Genomic DNA, 21,924 nt, shown 5'->3' with positions numbered 1-21,924 from the left:
TCTAATTCCTACCGTGCTCATTTTTAGATACTTTTGAATCTGCTGTTTTCTTCGGCACATCCATGAAGGATGAGGTTCGTGGAATATCGGACCACATACGCCCGCAAATGGTCCCTAGCATTTTCTACAATAAACTCCGAAAAGTCGACTATTGTGAGATGTTTTATACTGACGTATTGAGCCTTGAAAAGTCACTGGCTTCGGTATTTTCAATTGGAAGTTCACCGCAGTTTACAAACTCAGAGACCCTGCTTCAGTTTATGCCGCAGAACTAGCTACTATTCAGTATACCCTTGGAGTCATTGACACATTACCCGCAGACCATTACTTTATCGTTTCGGATAGCCTCTGTTCCATTGAAGCTATTCGCTCGATGAAACATGGAAAGCAATCTTCGAATTTTTTGTGGAATATATGGGAGCTACTGAGTGTTTTAACTGATAAATCTTTCCTGATAACCTTGGTTTGGGCCCCTTCTCATTGCTCCATTCGGGGAAATGATACGGTAGGCGTACTAGAAAGTGACGTTCATGAAATATCAATTTGCTTCAACGAATTTTACAATATCACTCATCAGAGAACCCTCGAAAGTTAGCAAACTTCAAGCAGCAATAGTGAACTAGGAAGGTGTCCCGATAGTCCGGACGGCATCGACGGAACCTTGGTCCATGGCGATGGATGTGGGTCGTGACTTCATTTGTCCTGATTCATGGCGAACCATTACACGCTGGATGTACATCTTCGGCCGGCGAATTGGGCTCGTGAATAGTGCTGTATGCGTTTGTGGTGACGGCTATCACGATATCGAACACATGGTCTGGGAGTGCTCCGAGTAGGGGAGACCGGGGCTGGTTGGCCGAGTATTCCTTTCGGAATTTCTCTACTTTTTCTAGTTGGACTTTTTAAAAAACGGTTTATGCTGTTATGAAGATTTAACCCTTGAGCAAATATGTAAAAAATTTTATTCATAAAAAAATCAGGAAAAAAGTTATTAACAATCAAAGGCGGAAAGAAAAATCGATCAATCAACCCCAGGGCTACTGATATTACTTATTTCTAATGTATATTTTTACTTAATATCATCAATATTATCATTTTTTTGTAGGAGACGAACTAGTATTTAGATCTATTGTGGTAAATATCCTATTTCACTCAGAAAAAGGTTAGCACTTCACGCATATCATAGTGCACGTTGCTCTACGCTAAAATTCGGCCAACCTACCCCAATGCATGTTTTAGAGAACAATCACGATTCACAAAAACAAAAGTAGGGAAAACCGTTTTACCATTTTGTTGGAATTTGAATACCCTTTCCAGCGGTACCACATTTTTGGAAATCGGATGTAAATTGATTCGCGTTACACATATTACTTTACAAAAACAAAAATTTACTCATCGACGCCGGAAAAAGAACAAATGTGCTCCTGTACAAACGACAACACAAAATCACCTGAAACTACGTCGGTATATGCGCGACCTAATATTAATTACAGGTTTCGCTACTACGCATAATAGCATTTTCATAAAAGGCACTCGGTCAATCTGCCCCTTCGGTCAACCAGCCCCGCTCACCCCTATAGTTCCGCCAGGTCACAGGTAATGGATACCCTTCGGGCCCGAGAAAGGCCACCCAACGTTTAAGTTCGAGAAGTAATTGCAAGCCGCTACCTTCCTTAAGGCCAGCAGTCTCTGACAAAGTTTCTTTCTCATTTACAGTGATAATACAATGCATACAGTGTCACCTAGCGGTGAAAATGCAATCTATTGGGTTTTCTTCATGTAAATTGTCGAAAAATCCCATACAAATTTCAGGCACGTTGGTCAGGTAGCTAGACTTGTTCGATTTGATTCAAATTTGGAGCAAGTACTAGGACTAGGACTAGGTATCGACTCAGTGATGGACCGATTGAGTATTCAAAAAATAGTTATTTATTTGGGCAGTCCAATATACACACATACAAACATTAGAGTGGGACATGGTCATATGAAAAAAATAAAATGTGGCTCCGAGTAACTTTTTAGCTCCCAGAACAACTCTGCACATTTTTAGCTAAATCGGTGAAACTATATTTTTGCGCCCACGAATTAAAGTTTACATGGGATTTCGCATGGGGAAATTGCCTTTGGCAAAATAATTCTTCCAAGTGTCGTCCGTTACCTCCTAAAAATAAATAGATGTCTGCTTTTTAAAGTAAATTTGTCAAGGAAACAAAGTCTAGAAGACTGCAAAACGATCTGATGCTTGTGGAAAAAGTTATTAAGCAAAAACCAATTGATGCCCTGAATATTGATGAAAATTTCACTTTTCACAGCATCACTGCTTCTGACGGTCTAATTACATACAAAAATTTTAGCTTTCTCGTATTATGCACAAAAAAACCTCAATTTATCTCTCAAATCCCTTGCAAAGTAGCCAAACAGTATAGATGAATTATTTAGACATATTAAAAGTAAATCAAAACAAAATTTCATATAATTGGACAACCAACAGCAGTGGTGCTAGAAAAAATGAATATTCTATCAATGATCAATCGTCAGAGCATCAATTGATTTCTGCTTAATAACTTTTTTCTCAAGCGTCAGATCGTTTCGTGGTTTTCGAGACTTAGTTTCTTTGTAAAATTTCCTATAAAAGCCACATAACGATTTATTTTTGAGAAGTAATGGGCGACTCCTGGAGGAATTATTTTGCAAAAGTTAATTTTCCCATACAAAATCCCATGTAAACTTTAAACAGTGGGCGAAAAAATATAGTTTCACCGATCGAGCTAAGAATTTGCACAGTTTTTCTAGGACCCAAATGGTACCTAAAAAGTTGCTCGGAGCTGGAAACTAATTTTTGTTCCACCCTACCATACATACACACAGACATTTTCCGGTCTCGACGAACTGAGTCGAATGGTATATGACACTTGGCCCTCTGGGTCCGGATGAGGATGGCGATGTTCAGAGTGATTGCAGAACCTATCTATAAGAGAAAGGCCAAAAGTTTTCGAACACTTATTCCACTTTCAAATTGTTTATTCTTTGACTTTCGAAATGAAGTATAAAAGAAAGTTATCTGTGGAGGTGTGAAAGCTCCATATCGATTTTTTTTTGTTCATAGACAAATTTATCAAAGTTTCATCAAATTCTAGCATTTTCGAAAAATCATCGGTTATCACCAAAATCCCCCAAAACCGAGTTTCTGTCTACGACACTGATGTTTTAGCTTCATGAATATATGCTTACTTAAATTGTAAATTTTTTAGATGCATTGTTTTGTGAGATTGGCAAGTTGCGCTAACTCGCGCACATTGTTTATAAACTATTCTCGATTTTTAGAGGTATCAGTTTTGTGACCTCTAAAAAAACTTATTCATGAAAAAAGTTACTTTTACGGCAAATTCATTTCATTTTCATTTTCAAATGCCGAATTTCAGTTGAATTTGCGGCAGCCAAGATTCAAATTCAAAGTCTTCCTCAATAAATCATCTTCAAGTTGCCGGAATTTTCATAACTAAATCGAGCACCTTCATTTCAAATTGATGCTTTTTCATTCACGAATAAATACCGTCACCGTGCTTTGTAGTTGCCAGTTATGGTTAAATGTTCACATGTTTAGCATTTTCAAGCATACATGAACAGTGTGAAGTATGTCCTTTTGTTTAAAAACGTTGTCAGTACCCCGGTGGAGGGATATTCACAGGGTGAATGAAATTGAAAATAATGGAAAATAACTAACTGACAGCCCAGGGATGTTTGAATGAATGATCCAAAAAACAACTGCCGCTTGATCATACTAGGGCATGCTTTGATATTTCTTAAGTTCAACAAACCTGTTGAAAATTAGCGGCTCTGGCTGTCAACATAATATTTTTTGGTTCCATAAATATTTTCAAGAAAAAATTGTCCAAATTTTGTTTTTGTATTTGCATATTCGCCAAGAATGTTGGAGGAAGTTATTCGTAGTAAGAGCTCGTAGTTGTTGCTTTTCTACCAGAAACCAACTAAATTGCCGAGTAAATTTCTGAGTAGGTCTCTTCAAAATGTTAAAAAATGTGTTCACATCATTTCAAATGTTTTCAAATTGAAGACTGTCTCTACATCCGACATCCCTGATTGTCACTAACATAACTGCTCGTACAAATCAGAATAAAAACATATTTATTGTAGCCAGAATTGTTAAAAAAATCTGAAACAGCATATGAAACTTTGTCAGTTGATCAGTTGAATAGATTAAGATTGGATTGTGAAAAAATTGATTCGTTGGAAATTATTCAAAAGTCCATTGAGCTACTGTTTTTACAGGAATAATTGTTGGATTGACTCAACACCAAAATGAAAATACTATAACAAAGATTTTGATGCTCTGTCCTTCTCGTCTAGTCGTTATTTTCATGACTTACCGGTGTAGGTACTAAGGTGTGATTTCAGTGTTAGAAAATAAACTGCACGGCACAATCTTCCCAAATCAAAACCAATCAGGGATCTTTCTTTTCCGCATCGATTATCCACATTGTTTTGCTTCACTTGCTTTTCACTTTAATCAATCCATAATATCACGAATATTTACAAATATTTACAACTAGATAACACATGAACCTCTAACATATTAGAGGTCAATTGTCATAAATTCGTCATCATTCAATCGAGGTAGGTTCCAGGTAACTTAGTAATTGTAGTTGGCGGAATGTCCGCTGAACTGAACGTGATTGACGGTTTCCGGGTGAGGCGCATAGGCAACCTTGGCAACCGGAAGGGCTACCTTGGTAACGGCTGGGATTGCAATCTTAGCAATTGGAGCCGGTTGGTAGTGCTGAATGGGAGCAGGCTGATAGTGCTGGATAGGAGCGGGCTGGTAGTGCTGAATTGGTGCTGGCTGGTATTGGTGAACCGGAGCTGGAGCGTAGGCCACTTTAGCGATTGGGGCAACGGTTTTGATAACCTTGTGGCCTTCCAAAGGTTCACGACGAACAACGGCATTGAATCCATTCTGTTCATCGGCAGTGTACTCGACAATCCGACGGAATCCATCGGCATCGATCAAAGTGTACACTCCCTTTACATTGTCTCCGTTACGTTCCTCCTGTTGGCTCTTTATGTCTCCGGTTTGGTCATCGTGAACGTCGTAGGCAAATTGGTACTGGGCTGGAGCATCTGGGTATTCGATTTGTTTAACCGTTTTCACCAGAGCTGGCTGGTACGTTTTAACCAGGGCAGGTTGAACACTCTTGACAATGGCGGGCTGGACGGTCTTCAGTAAAGCTGGCTGAGCATGATACTGGGGAGGCTGTTGATAGTAATGTGGATCGTAGTGCTGAGCGGTGGCAACAGCAAAGATTGCGAACAATGCAACAAACTGGCGAAAAGAATAGATAATTTCTTAGTAAGGAAACTGTTTATCACATAAACACTTCTCAATTGATAGCATTTGAAATGTTTTTAAATTTGCGTGACTGTTTGAACTAATATGATAAAATCTTATCACTTACTTTGAATGCCATTTTACACTTATCGTTAAATATCTTGCTAGCTACACTAGATCTACTGCGAAGACGGTGGCGAACTGTGCTATTTTGTAGCCGAATTACAGTATATATACCAAACATAGGACGACGGATTAGTGTGCTGTCTCAGCCTAACTAAATTCACGCAAGGTAAATCTGTATCGAACTAATTTTCGGTGAAAAGTGCCCCGATATTGCTCACCCAATGTATACACATTGATTCCGCAGCACTTCGCTTCGGTTGTGAAAAAAAAATAAAACCATTAAAGTTATTGTTACCTTTAAACTGCTCGCATGCCACACCTATGGCACCGCAGGGCATACATATTCTCTCGAAGCCAATCCGCGGCCAAGCAGGCAACGGGCACCTGCCGTAGACATCCAAAACCTATGACTACACATCTTGGGCACTCTTTCGCCAATTCAATACTTACTTGAGTGGCATTAAATGATTTCATGAATTGCTCTGCGTTCCGCACTTCTTTCAGTAGGTACAGTTTAGCGTCACAGCTTCCCTTCGTTTGACCTCTGTGCACCCAAAATTTTAACTGGGACTGAAGTTTGTTTAGGTTAATTCATAGAAAGAATTACTCTGATTTAAAAAAGTCTATTAAGGGTACCCGATAATCCGAAAAATATGGAACATATAAAAAATAGTTGTGGCGACACAGAGAGCTCATTCAATTTCTGAATAATAAAGCCAATTGTTAAACTATATTTCCACAAATTTTCATGGCAAAATACCAAAAATTGAGCAAGTGACAGTGAATCACTGGAGTCGCCTAATCGAAAACTTGTTTTGCTGTGTATATTATAACTCAAAATATACTGGACCCACCGTTTTGAAATTTTGCACATTTCTTCTCCAGTAACGGTTGAAGCTTTTATTTTTATCTCGATTTTTGTTAATTTTTCGTAGCAATTTGAAGTATCAGAATTTCACTAAAAATGCGGTTAACATGTATTGTAAAAATATTAATAATAAAAATATTGAAAAAGAATCGTTCAGAAGGTTTTAAGTTATGATGAACACCACTTCCTGAAAATTGACTATCACTCGCCAAATTTGTAACATTTTGCGGAGCAAAGTTAGCGAAATATTGCTTAAATGTTACATTTTTGTATGGAAATTGCCTGAGTAGATTAACACTCTCGTTATGGCTTATTTTAAGAGGTTTGTTTTTGTAATTGAAAATACAGTAAATTGAAAACAGTAAACAGCAAACAGTAAAAAAGTAAACAGTAAACAGTAAACAGCAAACAGTAAAAAAGTAAACAGTAAACAGTAAACAGTAAACAGTAAACAGTAAACAGTAAACAGTAAACCGTAAACAGTAAACCGTAAACAGTAAACAGTAAACAGTAAACAGTAAACAGTAAACAGTAAACAGTAAACAGTAAACAGTAAACAGTAAACAGTAAACAGTAAACAGTAAACAGTAAACAGTAAACAGTAAACAGTAAACAGTAAACAGTAAACAGTAAACAGTAAACAGTAAACAGTAAACAGTAAACAGTAAACAGTAAACAGTAAACAGTAAACAGTAAACAGTAAACAGTAAACAGTAAACAGTAAACAGTAAACAGTAAACAGTAAACAGTAAACAGTAAACAGTAAACAGTAAACAGTAAACAGTAAACAGTAAACAGTAAACAGTAAACAGTAAACAGTAAACAGTAAACAGTAAACAGTAAACAGTAAACAGTAAACAGTAAACAGTAAACAGTAAACAGTAAACAGTAAACAGTAAACAGTAAACAGTAAACAGTAAACAGTAAACAGTAAACAGTAAACAGTAAACAGTAAACAGTAAACAGTAAACAGTAAACAGTAAACAGTAAACAGTAAACAGTAAACAGTAAACAGTAAACAGTAAACAGTAAACAGTAAACAGTAAACAGTAAACAGTAAACAGTAAACAGTAAACAGTAAACAGTAAACAGTAAACAGTAAACAGTAAACAGTAAACAGTAAACAGTAAACAGTAAACAGTAAACAGTAAACAGTAAACAGTAAACAGTAAACAGTAAACAGTAAACAGTAAACAGTAAACAGTAAACAGTAAACAGTAAACAGTAAACAGTAAACAGTAAACAGTAAACAGTAAACAGTAAACAGTAAACAGTAAACAGTAAACAGTAAACAGTAAACAGTAAACAGTAAACAGTAAACAGTAAACAGTAAACAGTAAACAGTAAACAGTAAACAGTAAACAGTAAACAGTAAACAGTAAACAGTAAACAGTAAACAGTAAACAGTAAACAGTAAACAGTAAACAGTAAACAGTAAACAGTAAACAGTAAACAGTAAACAGTAAACAGTAAACAGTAAACAGTAAACAGTAAACAGTAAACAGTAAACAGTAAACAGTAAACAGTAAACAGTAAACAGTAAACAGTAAACAGTAAACAGTAAACAGTAAACAGTAAACAGTAAACAGTAAACAGTAAACAGTAAACAGTAAACAGTAAACAGTAAACAGTAAACAGTAAACAGTAAACAGTAAACAGTAAACAGTAAACAGTAAACAGTAAACAGTAAACAGTAAACAGTAAACAGTAAACAGTAAACAGTAAACAGTAAACAGTAAACAGTAAACAGTAAACAGTAAACAGTAAACAGTAAACAGTAAACAGTAAACAGTAAACAGTAAACAGTAAACAGTAAACAGTAAACAGTAAACAGTAAACAGTAAACAGTAAACAGTAAACAGTAAACAGTAAACAGTAAACAGTAAACAGTAAACAGTAAACAGTAAACAGTAAACAGTAAACAGTAAACAGTAAACAGTAAACAGTAAACAGTAAACAGTAAACAGTAAACAGTAAACAGTAAACAGTAAACAGTAAACAGTAAACAGTAAACAGTAAACAGTAAACAGTAAACAATAAACAGTAAACAGTAAACAGTAAACAGTAAACAGTAAACAGTAAACAGTAAACGGTAAACAGTAAACAGTAAACAGTAAATAGTAAACTCAAACTGCACGTTCTCCATGTTGATCGAAGATTTTTGCCTTGCCGTGATTTGCCTTTTTCATTACACTCTTGGCGGGAAGGATTGGTAAGGTTAGGGAAAATAACAACACAGAGAAACATAAAGAATACTCCCAAGGGAATAAAAGACACTTTTCGATGATTGGAGAGGATATTAAGATAATAGAAAAACAGCACCCCGGACAAGATATTGTCATTCAAATACGGCTTAAGGTTGGACAGAGAATGCGCACAATTCGCAATCGAAAAAAGCAGTTTTTTCCACACCGTATGTCAGATCTTCATAAAAATCAATCAGCGTATGTAGAATGTTGTTACAGTACTGCTGATTGATTTTTATGAAGATTTGACATACGGTGTGGAAAAAACTGCTTTTTTCGTTTGCGAATTTTACCCTTTCTCTGTCCAACCTTAAACCGATTTATGTTTATGAACTTTCGCCGTGACTCATTGGAAGTTATAGTTTGGTTTATAACCGTTTTTTCACCAGAAATTACAGAGATTGGTCGTCGATACTGCGAAAATACTGCTGTACTTTCTCTGTAATAGACTTGGATCTTAGTAAGCTCATTATAATACTGGCTTAGGAACAATAGTATTTTCTTGAGACTCGGCTCCCCGTACAAAGGTTCATTTATGCATGGAGAACCAAAAATTTGGACACGCAATTGCATTACTGCAGAGCAGTTCCGTAATCGGATTCACAAAGATCGCACGAATAATACTCAGTACGCTGAATAATAGCCATGCGATAATTTAGTTGGAAATATCCAGTCAGCGCCCTGACTAGAATACTGCAATTATGCTTGGAAAAATGCAGCAAATTCTTTGATATTTTCTTACTCACATACGGCAGAATAATCTTTGTTTGAACGCAAGTTTGCAAGCTACGCCGATGGTTGGCATATTCGGATGCTGCCCAAGAGCGAATCTTGTGCTAAGTCCTAGTTTTCGAAAGTAGAACTGGTTCTGGACCAACGAAATCGGTTGCTGCGCCCGCTCTAGCGAATTCGTCCGCCCATTCATTTCCAGTAATACCGGAATGACCGGGTACCAGTAGAATGTAGATAGCATTTTTTTGACTGGAATTAGATATGCTAATTTCAATTTCGATTCTATCGAACTAAGTGCTTTCCAAGCAGCCTGAGCAAAACTCTATTCTTTTACCGCAAATTCCCCATTGAAGTGCCGATTGTACGACACACAGAATCGTGAAGATTTCTGCCTGGAATACGGTACAGTATCTACCAAGCGAACGAGACTGGTTTAATCTCATTTCACGACAACAAACTGCAGCACCGGTTCGGCTTTGCAACAAGCAACCGATAGTACAACAAACTACACATTCTTCAAGTTATCGCTCCGTATAGCCAGACAGCCATTCCATCAAGACCAGCCTCTGAAGATGGTTAACATTAATTTGATTGGCATAACTTCTCCCACCACTTCTCCCACCAAACAAAGCACCAGTGTTGGTCCAACAATTGTTGTGTAGATGCATTGAATGTACTTGGGTTAGAGTTCCCAAGATTTGGCATAAGGCCATGCAAAGCTTTCTTGATTCTGAAATCGATGTGAGCTGTCCAATTAAGTTTTGAGACAGAAATTACCCCAACGTACTTAACTTGATCTGCGATAATAATTTCAGAGTCAAAGAATTATAACGGGCGAGCTCCGGTTGTACTTGTTCGTTGCGTAAAAAGCACCATTGATGTTTTATGTGGATTAACTGATAGTCCACCATTGCTTTATGCATCATACCAATAAGTATGGTAATGCAAATACCGATGATCATTATGTAATAAGCATCGGCGAAACCATATGTCGGAAACCCAAGCTCATCAAGTTTCCTCAAGAAGCCATCGGCGACAAGGTGCCATAGAAATGGTGACAGCACATCATCTTGAGGACATCCGGAGACATATTGCGTGCGTGTATTCAGTTCGTGATATATGCGGAGTACCTGCACCAGATGACCTCGTGCTGCTCCAAATATGGATTCGGAAGACACGTTGTCAAAGTCAATAACGACGAAACCCCATAAACTTGATCGCTTTTGCGAAAGAGATTCTTCAATGTTGATGACAATATTGTGTATAAAGGTGGTACTAGACATTCTCCGCTGATATGCATGCTGCATTACATGCAGTGGGTTCTCGTTAGAGATGGGCGGGTACGGGTATTTTTACCCGATACCCGACCCGAACCCGTACCCGTAGGAATCGGGGCGGGTTCGGGTTTTGTTATCACCGGGTACGGGTCAGGTCGGGTACATTAAAAAAATATTTTTTTCGGGTACGGGTCGGGTCGGGTTTTTACGAAATATTTCGCATTTACCCGTATAAATATTTTTGAATGTTTGGGTGAACTTTTCCCGCCAATATCAAAAAGTGATAACTTATCCTCGTAGAAAAATATTAAAACAAGCGTTATATTCCCATTTTGATATACAGTCGCCCTATAGGTCAGCGCGTATTGAATGAATGGGACTATCCATAGGTTTTGAACTGGAAGTTCATAATCTAAGTTTTGCTGTACCATTAAACATTGTTTTTTGTAAAGTTCCTCGTGCATTTTTGAAGCATTAAGGTTGTAAATTTCCTTCATCTTTCCAACATTCAAAAAGAAAAACAAGTGTATGGGAAAGATATGACTTCTATCGACCTGTTTAAGGAAAATAATCTAAATTAACCACCAAAGATAAAAATGTAGATTTTTCATGGTTTTATTAACAAAAACGTTTAGCGTTACTACAAAATTTATTGATACACAAGATTATTTCGATTAATCAAAAATAAGCAGATAAATTGTACCCTTTTCAATTGTAAGATCACTTAATAAATTACAAAACAATCATGGATAGAAGTTTAAAGTGTTTAGGATAAAATTGATGTTTGTTTAGATGTTTTTTGGAAGAATTTATCTTATCGAAAATTTACTAAAAGAAGCCCATATAAACTGGAATATACCCTGATTTTAAGGTAAAAGAGTTTCGCAGTGGCAGCTTCTATGTCAAATGCTGTTGCCGAGAGGAATCTGGAACTGTGGCATATCTGGTTTAGTTCAAATGTAAAGATTTATGCCGAAAGATAAGCATTTCTGAACTCAATCAATTGATAGTCATTTTCAATGTAAAATCGTATACTGAATCCAGAATCCATATAATCCAAACAAATTACCGTAGAACAGTTTTCGACTTAGAGTGAAGAAATAAATTTCATATTTAGAATAAAATGTACGTTTAGTAAAGCACAAATATCTACGGTTAAAGTGTATCGACATGGAATATTATTATGTTAAGATTAGGGTAATTGCATGTATTTTTGGTTGTCCGAGCATTCTGTTTTAATGCGAGTAATAGTTCCTCTAGAAGCACGCATAATTCGAAGCGGACAAGCTTCTGGGTATGGTGCTACTAAGAGTGAACTTGTTTTATCCACGACCTCATCCAAGTCACTTGTAGATTCAATCGTTGGAGGATACCAATGAAACCTAGTCGCCAAACCCTCTTCGTAGAGGTCCTAGCTCGTAGATTTGGGAATATGATATGTGACGATATCTAGCGAGACGTTTAAATGATCAAAGACTATGTACTTATGATCAGGTAACGACGGTTCGAGCTCGTTTGGTACGAACCAGCTTGCCAACTCATGCGGAATACTGTCAGAGCAGAGAGTTACGTCTAACACTTCTTCTCTGCCAGATGTAAATGCTGGGCGGTTTCCTGCATTGAGAATGTGCAGATTTGTACTACTTAAGTATTCCATAAATTCGGTGCCTCTCAAATTGATATCTGGGCTGCCCCAAATTATGTGGTACGCATTTGCATCGCTGCCGATTAGGAGGCGATACCCATTTTTACCACAGGATGGTGTGACGCTTTTGAAATTATCAGAAGCTGGTGGTTTATTATGCTTCAAATATACCGAACAATAGACGTATCAACATAAACGTTATCAACATAAACAAATATCGCGAGTTGTGAGGTCGGATATAAGAACTACACCAATATCACTATTTGCAAGTATACACGCACGAGGTATTTCACGTAGATTTGTCATTCCATTTTTGTAGCTTTCCTTTATGGAAATAACGTTTTTGAACAAAAACTGTGGAAGATGAGAAAAACCATGTTAAATGATATCATATTTATAGAATATCTAATTTCATCGTCGATATACCTTAACTTTGGAAACACTTGTATTTCAATAAAATAGTATGTGATTCGACAAATGCATAATATATATTTCTATTGTATCTTTATGATCTTTTATAGTTCGTAGACAATATGCAAACTATTGCACGTCCAATTCTGTGTGTATTTGAAACCACCCATTCTACTTGCCTTGCTTCCAACATGACTAATGCATTATTTCAACCATCCATTGAACCTGCTTCCAACGAGTAGACAAGAAAACATCAAAACCACACGGCGACCCAAACACCAAGATTGCGGCTAGCATTAGTCGTGATAGAGATAATTCAATTATGCTCTACCTATTTGCCCTAAGTTAGGGCAGAGACGCCAGTGACAACCCTTCGGCTGGATCCGGTCCAGGGGTCCAAACGCACTGGCCGTTGGCGGGTTGGATTAGTTCAGTTCAAGTTCACGTGTGATTTATGACACTTTTCGATCGGTGCCTTCGGGCGGTCCCCAGCGTGTCATAAATATCAATAATTTTGCTAGGTCAAATACAGTTTTTTCTGCGTCGCACCGGTTGGCAGTGGGAAGGACGGGCAGCACTATCTTAAGCCGATCGGTTGTAATGAGTGACATAATTTGATAGTAATGAGTTGCTTTGGTGATGTTTATTAGTTATGTTACGGCTCAAACAGGAGGTTTATCCGGCCAATTCGAGGACTATTGCCATTACCGTGCAGGTTAAGGTTGAGTAGTTAATTTCTTTTTTATGGTGCAGTAATCAATAAAAATCAGGGCATATGTTTTGCGTTTTACTATAGTTTAATGCTCGCATTCGTTCTCACGAGTCATTCGGTTGATTTAATCCACATGCGATAGTTTGGTGATTAGACCTTTTGCTGTAAATACCACATACCTAATCTTACTTTAATAGTGCCGCTTTTAAGTTTTATTGGGTTTAAGTTCAAATAACTCGAACCAATTATTAAAAATTTATTAGTTTAGAACAAGTAAGGGTAATTCGACGGATTTTAATTGCAAAACAAGCCAATGGACTTCAGCTAATTGTTGAGCAATTTCAGTCGGCAGAAATATTGAAAATTATTATTTAACTGGGACTGCTGACCCAATATTTGTGATAGCAGGTATAGTTGCGATAGTGATCAAAACTGTTGCTCAGTTTATTGATCATAATTGTCATCGTTTAATATTTTTACTCTTTAGGATTTTTACACTAAAAAGCTGAAAATAAGATAATTGATTTCTTTATACTATTACAATTTGATAACTTTTAATATTGTAAGCATTACATTTGTTAAAATGTTACGAAATAGCCTATGCGAATCAGAAAAAAAACAGATAGCACAACTGCAGTCTGCTTCTTCATCTCGGACAGATCAGAAGCCAAAAAGTTTACCGCTTGCAAACAGCACACAAATAAAAAATACTAGCTGCGCTGCTTCGGTCTAACCCATATATGTAACTTACAGACACAGCAAAGTCCCGTTTCGCCCAACTGCTAGTGAAGTTTGTGAATCACAAAATAAATGGTGCCCATTGCGATTGGTTTTTCGCAGACCCGTGTTAGACCTATGGTGCGCGAGATGGAACAGTTGATCAAGGTTAAAATGAAACTTGTGCTTATAGTAGTGTCACACATACAGCTACATCATACGAGGCATGTAGTATTAATAACATTCAACTTCTTGGCTGACGCAGAAAGCGTCGTAGCGAAAAACAACATGTACCACGACTAGAGGCAGATCACTTGATATGCATTTTTAAAAATCAGCGAAATTAAATGCATTTATTTCCATCAAAATTGAAATTAATATTATACTTTGCGTTGCGACAAAATTGAAATTAATAATGTACTTTGTATTTTGCGTCAAAACCCGTGCAATGTATAGACGTCAAAACCCTACAAAAAACTTGCCGTACATTCAACAAAACGTCGAACAAAGTGGATCAGCGCAGGACGTTTGTTGAACAAACTTTTCTGCAAGGGAGTGCAAAGTTGATGCAAAAATGGAAATTAAATGGATTTTCTCTAATTTGATGCAAATTTGTCATACATTCCTAGAGTGATTTGGCCCTAGTACCACAACGTCGAATATGAAAGCGTCAAAACCAGGATCCTCACGTACATTGACAATGATTCGCCTACACGATTTGGCACTGCGCACTAGTATGGATGATTCGTGTCAAAGTAAGGAGAAGTGAAATCCGTCACAAATGACACTTGGAGAAACTTTTTCCCTGACATCCTCAACGGTATTTACGCGTTGCGAATGCGGCTGAGCCAATCTATACCTTCTTACTTGACTTTCAAGGACAGACGGTGCACTACGGTAAGCAATGCGTCGAAACAACTGAAGAAAATTCATCAACTAAAACCAATACCAATAAACAACTTTCGAAATCAGCTAATACGCCACAGACAGCCACCGAAAAACAAATGCCGAATAAACGATACTCTACTATATCTAAACAAACGCTAAAATATCTAGGAAAGTACTAAACAAAAATGTAGACGGGTATAACGGGTGTTTAATAAAAAATGAGAATGATTTCAATACCTTTTTGTAATTAAAGTGAAGAGCGAATTTTTTTCTCTCCAAGAGAATTGCTCTCTGGACACTTTAGAAATGGGTGGCATGTTTCTTTTCAGTCGGGTGCTGTCAGTTCAATCGAAGATGGCGTCGAAACAGCAAGCACTCCGCGAGCGTGTACGGTACGGTTTTACGAAGCGCATAGTTATCGTGGAAAAAAGTCTACGGTAGACCTATTTCGAGCCGAAAACGTTCCCGTGAGTATAGTTTACGGTATCCTGGCATCCCTGAGCGTGGAGGGGAAGGCCGGTAGCGGCTGTCCGGCGAAGAGAATGTCGATTACTTCTCCCATACCTTGATTCACCGAACCCTCAAGATGAAGGACATCATCTGTCGGAAGAAGACTCGGTCCCCCGAGTACGCGGACGAGTAGACAGCGTGACATCACGGTGCCGGTGGATGACGAAGAACCACCCTGGGATGACGTTTGTGCTGGACGACAAAAGTTACTTTCCGCTCTCGAAGACCAATATTTCAAGAAATGACAGCTACTATTCCAGCGATAAGCCGGCCACACCCCCGGAAGTAAAATATAAGTTTAAGCATAAATTTGAAAAATAAAAGTTATGCTGTACATCGCCAACAGAGGGATTTCAAAGCCATGGTTCAAGCCGAGCGGTCTGGCCATCAATCAACAAATGTACTAGGAGGAGTGTCTTGAGAAAGTTATCCTGTCGTTCTTAAAGGAGCATCATGCGGATGCAAAGTACGTTTTCTGGTCGGACCCAATCAACTTGCCCCAGTGCCGTCCCATTGAGGATTTTTTCGGCTCCTTCAGTTTCGTCGTACGGCTGACCAGGGCCCCTTCTCCAATACTCATTGAAATTTTTTTGAAGAATAGACGTTATGATTTTAATAAAAAAAAAACAGAATTTTAATAAAAAAAACCGATTCTTTTTTTGTTTTTAATTACATGACTGAAAAAAATCCCATTTTTATTGGACACCCGTTACCAGAGACACTCGAAAACACAAAAAAGCACCAAACATTTAAGAGCGAAAATCAAAGCGACTCTAGTGGCGACGACATGGATACAAACATGGGCGAGGGAGAAGGCGGATCAAACGATCAGCCAGTAGCAGTGTCTCAAAGACAAACGACAGCAATAATATTAGATTTATTTTTTATATCTTCCTCGAATTGTAAATTGAATTGTATATTTGAAATGTATATCATTTCCAACAAAAAACGAATGACCCTCGAGGTCAAAGCCTTAATAAATAATAATTACAAGAAAAACAGAAAGACAGACCTACAACTCCAACTAGGAACACTACTGTAATATTGGGTCTTCTGAAGCTATCGTCTTTTTTTAACATTCGCGGAGATTTGCGGCTAATTTCGGGCAATGTTGGACCGACATTGGACTAATGACGGACAAACAAGGGAACTGTTGTGTTGAACTCATATCGGACCAATATCAGTGATGCATTCAACTGAAAGTTCAGTATAATTAATGATGGTTCTTGTTTGTTTGCCTATCAATTTCACGTCTTTTGATCAGAGCTGCAAATTTTCACCAGATTGTTTTGAACTTGAAGGAAAAACATGCCCTACTATGTTTAATTCGCAGTTTTTCGTTTGCACCATTCATTCAAACAGCCGAGCTGCTCAATCATTTTCCATTCATTTTCGATTTCATTAACCCTATGAATATCTTTGTACTGGGATATTCACGAGGGTTTTCAAACAAAACTACTCGGAACATACTTCTTACTGTTCATGTAAGCTTGAAAACGCAAAATATGTCAACATTTAACCTAAACTGGCCTCTACAGAGCAGATGACAACTTTGGTTGGTGAATGAAAATAATCAATTTGAAATGAAGAAATGGCTTGGTTATGAAAATCCCGCCAATTTTAAAGTGAATGATTGAGGGAGGCTTTGAATTTGAATCATGGTTGGGTTTGATTGAGCCGAAAGTTGGCATTTGAAAATGAAAATTTGCACCACTGGCATTTACTAGTGACAGGTTCAACAGTGATTATGGGTACTTTTGCTGTATCAACCAAGAGGGTGAATGTTTTGATTTTTCTTTGAAAAATGAGTGAAGCCAAGATATGCTGGCTTCCTGGCTCGGCTAGTTGCCAAAAATGACTGCGAACGCGCTTTTGCAGAACTGCTCGCAGCGATTGCCGAGTATTTTTGGATTGTTCTCTTATTTTAATGTTCTCTAGAATCAGCTCCTTGCACAATTCCTTCAAACAGTTTGATCTCCAATGTTTCTTGTTTTTCACAAAAAGGGGATATTTGAAAAACGAACGAAAACGAATAAAAAGATGCTGAAGTCCCTTCAGTTTCAATTTTTGCATTCATTTTTTCCTCAATTCAAACGTTAAACGTCAAATTAAAATTTTGTATGTAATTAAAAACGATTTCGATTCGAGTCGATATTTAAGTTGAAAGTTAAAAATTTGAGGGAAACGAGAAATAAGGAAAATTTCGATCAAATCGGAGAATCGAACTTAAGATGTAAATTTAGCCATTTAAAACAGATACAAGCAGAATTTTAATAACATGATACGTCAACACGCGGTTATGTCCAGGACATTACCCACCCCTAGTTTTTTGATCGAAGCTTTACCTCTTTGTCGATGGAAGTAAACTGGTTTCATTCGATGGCTGGCCCATTTGGATTCGAACATGAACTGAACCGAGTAGAAAACCGGGGGTCGTATGTAGCCGAAATGGAACATCTCGCCACCGGAATATTAAAACTGGCAGGAAACGCAGCCCGCGGAAATAAAAAAAACAGAATTATCTCCTGTTAGCTGTAGCTGGCCATTCGAAATTACGGATTTGAACAAATTGCTCTCCGGCGTGACCATTGCCCAGGATGGTGTGTTGAATAATATTCATGCCATTCTGCTGCAAAAGAAGACTAAAAAGAACTTAGTTTTTTTTTGTTGGCGGGCGAAACGGTGTCGAGAAAACGCGAACCGGCCCTTCTCAGAACGACCAATGTTGAAGAGTTTTGATTTGATATTCCTTCCCGATCAGAACGACATAACAGAAAGCTATCAAATTTATATCTCATGTTGATATTTATTACTCACTGGTCGTCAAACGGTGGGATAACAAAATTCACACAAGTTTCCTATCTCATGCCTCCACGCGAGTCTAAGTCTATTGATGACATTTGGTCCTTAGACCGGCGACGACTGGGTGCTATCAGCCTTCTGCCGATAGTAGCAGAATGAGAGGGTGCGAACAGATCTAGTCGAGAAAACATTGCCGTAAAAATGAATAGTTGATCGGAATTTAGCCCCAATACGAATAGTCTGACTAGTATCTATGATCACGGGTCAATACGTATTGAAAATTCGCCGCGTCTGTTTTAATGAACCTAATTTCAAGCTCCGTTATTGCTAACAAGCCCGTGCATCAGGTTAACAACCCTTTATATTTCCCTTCAGTGTTCGTTATTATCGCTCGTATACTTGTATTCCACAACCAATCTGATATGGAAAATAAGAAATACTTTCCTTGATTTATATCATCTCGCGCTATTTCTGCCTGTATAATGTGTCACTCTAGCTTGTCACTCGGTCGTTTTCAAGCCAATAAATATATCGTAGAGAAGAAGTAGCGAATTCTGTTCAAATACTGTTGCAATAAATAGTGATCCGGCCCATTACGCAGATAAGATTAGCTTTTCTAGGCAATATGTACTCCCACGGTCGGCCGAGTGGAGTTCAAATTGCTTTTGTTTAGGGAACATAGTATACTCTCGGTAGCAGGCTGCCCAGAGTTTAAAAAAAACCAAAAACTAAACAAGATCTCTTTTTCGAGTGATCGTGCACTCGAAGACTAACTAAACAACTACCTAATAAAATATGCTTTACAGGTCGCATCGCTTGCTTGGAGCGAATCCTAGACCTGATACCCTTCCAAACTACCAACTCCGCGACACCTATGGAAGAGTCTGATGAATCGTCGTCCTTCCGTTAAGTAGGTGGAGCATCAACACTTCCTGTCTACCTTTTCCTTTATCCTTCCCCGTGAACGATGGAGATGGGGGCGGCCGGCAATGATGGCTATCATGCTGTTGAGGTTGGGTCGGATTGGTATGAATTCCTACTTACCATTTCCTAAACAACTCTTATTAGATAATCAGCAGTCAAACATGATGAAGTCAGTGTGCAATCCGCCAAAATCATCGTCACAACGCAACGCAACGTATTTCACAGGCTTCGATCGCATGTGTACTTTACCTGAAAATATTAGGTATATACATGGTTTCTATAAAATGGTGAAAATCAGTCTTGAATTCTGGGTATTGGTTGCGTCACAGTGAACACTTGTATTATCAAATTTTATATACATACCTCTGAAAACACAAAACCTTTCATCTATAGTCAGATTTTTGATTGGGTTGTAGTTTTTCACACATTTTTTCACCAAATCGTTGTATATTTCTTTTATCGGCTCTAACTTATTTTTCGATTTAGCAAAGCGTCTTTTACGAGTTGATTTGGCATCGAACCTCCAGTTATTGTATTTAGCTTTGAATCTGTCTCTTGACATAGCAATTTTGAAAAATGATGCTGTCCATGTATCATCAGAATCTCAAAATAAGTGCATATTTAGGTTATTTTGATGTAATAGTCCCTCTGCAATCACTATAGCAATAAAAGCTTTCATTTCCGGTACATTTACAATATTCCATTTTTTATTTCTTCTGGTACCAAAGCAATTCGTGAATTTGATCATTATATGAATGGTTCATCTGAAATAAATAGCTGGAAAGCTTTCATAGCGGTAGAAAACAGATGAGTTTTCCGTTAACACATGTTGCGATTCGTCGAAATCACCTGGCAGAGGTCTCTTCGGGGAAGGAGATCTCTTCCACCTGGTGCCGTCTTTACCAATATAATATGTGGTGATATGATCTTCACCGAAATTATCATTTTCACTGTTCACATACAATATGCTTTATTTATTTATTCTCGTCATCACGAGACATAGTTACTTACTTTGTTGAAGAGTTTTGAGAACAAATATCCGAAACGGTTTCATCATTCGATGATTCATCAAAATTTTCTTTACTCTCTGATGTATCGCTATACATTTTCTTTTACAAGAACAATTCCATATCAACTTTTGAATAGGGCTAATAAGATTTGTAAACAAACCTTTGTTTTGCTGATTTCTCTTAAATTGTTACAATTTCAACACAGAAAACATTTGAAATGTAATCTACCAAGGGTGAAGATGTTGATTCATGTGCACAGATGCACATAAAAGGAGCGTCCCAATTCACATAAATTTACATGTAAAAATGTGAGATGTTCGGCTTTTTCTAGGTCATTCAGTCTGAGTTTTACATCTAAAGAGTCACAATATTCAATTTTACATTTCATAGCATGTAAAATTCTCTTATCGGATAGAAAAATACGTCGCTGCGTTGTTTACGTCAAATCTAGATTTGTATTTTTCATGAATTACGTCGATTTTGTATTTTTCATTAAATTCAACTCGGCAGCGTAATAATGAGTGAAATAAGTTTGTTTATAAAAAATCGTATTAACCCTTTTGAAGAATTAATATTGAAATTATTTTACCGAATGAAGCTCCAGCAAAACCAGTGATGACAGTTATTTATGAATATGAATGATGGTTCGATTACACGATTACAATACTTTCAGCGATATGTCCAGGGATGACGTGACTCACGTGCTCACCAGTATTCAATTATGCACAGGATTTACTCTTTGTAAATAATCTTATACCTCTAGGCCTTGTTCAAATCGACAAAATTTAATCTTAAGTTTTGTAATATCTTCGAATGAATACACACTAATGCCACTAACCGTATCGTAAGGTTCGTGCATATGCGAAAACTGCATTTTTTCTGTTCATCGTATCACTATAAAAAAGTTTTCGTGAATGTCATTCTGTTCGTAATGAAAGCGAGAACAATGACCGAACAATAAAAAAATGGACACAGTGTTACCATGTGAACATTATTTGAATCAAAATGCGAACTTTAGTTCGAACATCCGCGTATGAACACAGGGTGTGTATAGAGTATTTTCTAATCTGTAACTGTATTAGTGTGATCGATGATTTCTTTTCCTCCTGACATAATGTTCTGATAAGTGGAGGAAAACAAATCAAAACAGCTTTTCGGTCAAGTTATTCTCGCGATGGAACCGTGCACAATCTGTTTTATATGTATCCGGAATAAATTTTAGGCCCAGAGTATTTCAGTACGAGTATAAGTACTTTGGGAAATTTATTTAAAATATTCAAATTGACTGACAGTTTTACACATGATAGCTGGAAGAAAACAAACCCCCAAGTAGTGTGTAGGGCTGTGTGTGCCTGTGTGAAATGAGTTGCGTAGTTATACGAGTTGATACATACAAAACCAAATGAGTCAACGGTACTGACGATATGTGATAGAAAAAGAAAACTAGTTCCGAGCTCGTACTATGAGTCTCCGGGGATATTCGGAACTAACCCAAGGATGGCAGGTTTTTCCAAAATTACAATGATAAATTCTGGTCTACGAAAATTATGAAGTTTGATACCGATATTGGCAGTATTGATATGGTTTTGTGTTTGGCAAGTACTACGTTTCCCCGGTGACATCCGGGACTGGCCCCAGGATAGCCAGTGGTCCCAAAATCACTTTTAAATGCCTTTTTAGGAGGCTGACTCCAAAAACAAAACACTTTG

The 21,924-nt window shown here is 37.5% G+C and overlaps 2 protein-coding genes across 2 annotated transcripts in view; both read right to left on the bottom strand.

Moving 5' to 3' along the window:
* The window catches only part of LOC131682501 (thioester-containing protein 1 allele R1-like), a 244,953-nt gene that overhangs the window by 70,428 nt on the left and 152,601 nt on the right, over positions 1-21,924 (bottom strand). The window lies entirely within an intron of this gene.
* LOC131682503 (cuticle protein 8-like) lies at positions 4,619-5,486 on the bottom strand. Its single transcript, XM_058964020.1, has 2 exons — positions 5,475-5,486; positions 4,619-5,341 (listed from the first exon to the last, which is right to left on the bottom strand). The coding sequence occupies exons 1-2, from the start codon at positions 5,484-5,486 to the stop codon at positions 4,652-4,654; spliced, it is 702 nt and encodes a 233-aa protein (XP_058820003.1). The 3' UTR covers positions 4,619-4,651.

Source organism: Topomyia yanbarensis, chromosome 2 (assembly GCF_030247195.1).
Source record: "Topomyia yanbarensis strain Yona2022 chromosome 2, ASM3024719v1, whole genome shotgun sequence".
Classification (NCBI taxonomy): domain Eukaryota; kingdom Metazoa; phylum Arthropoda; class Insecta; order Diptera; family Culicidae; genus Topomyia; species Topomyia yanbarensis.
Note: the sequence above shows the minus strand (reverse complement) of the source record. Positions and strands in the feature narration are given on the sequence as shown.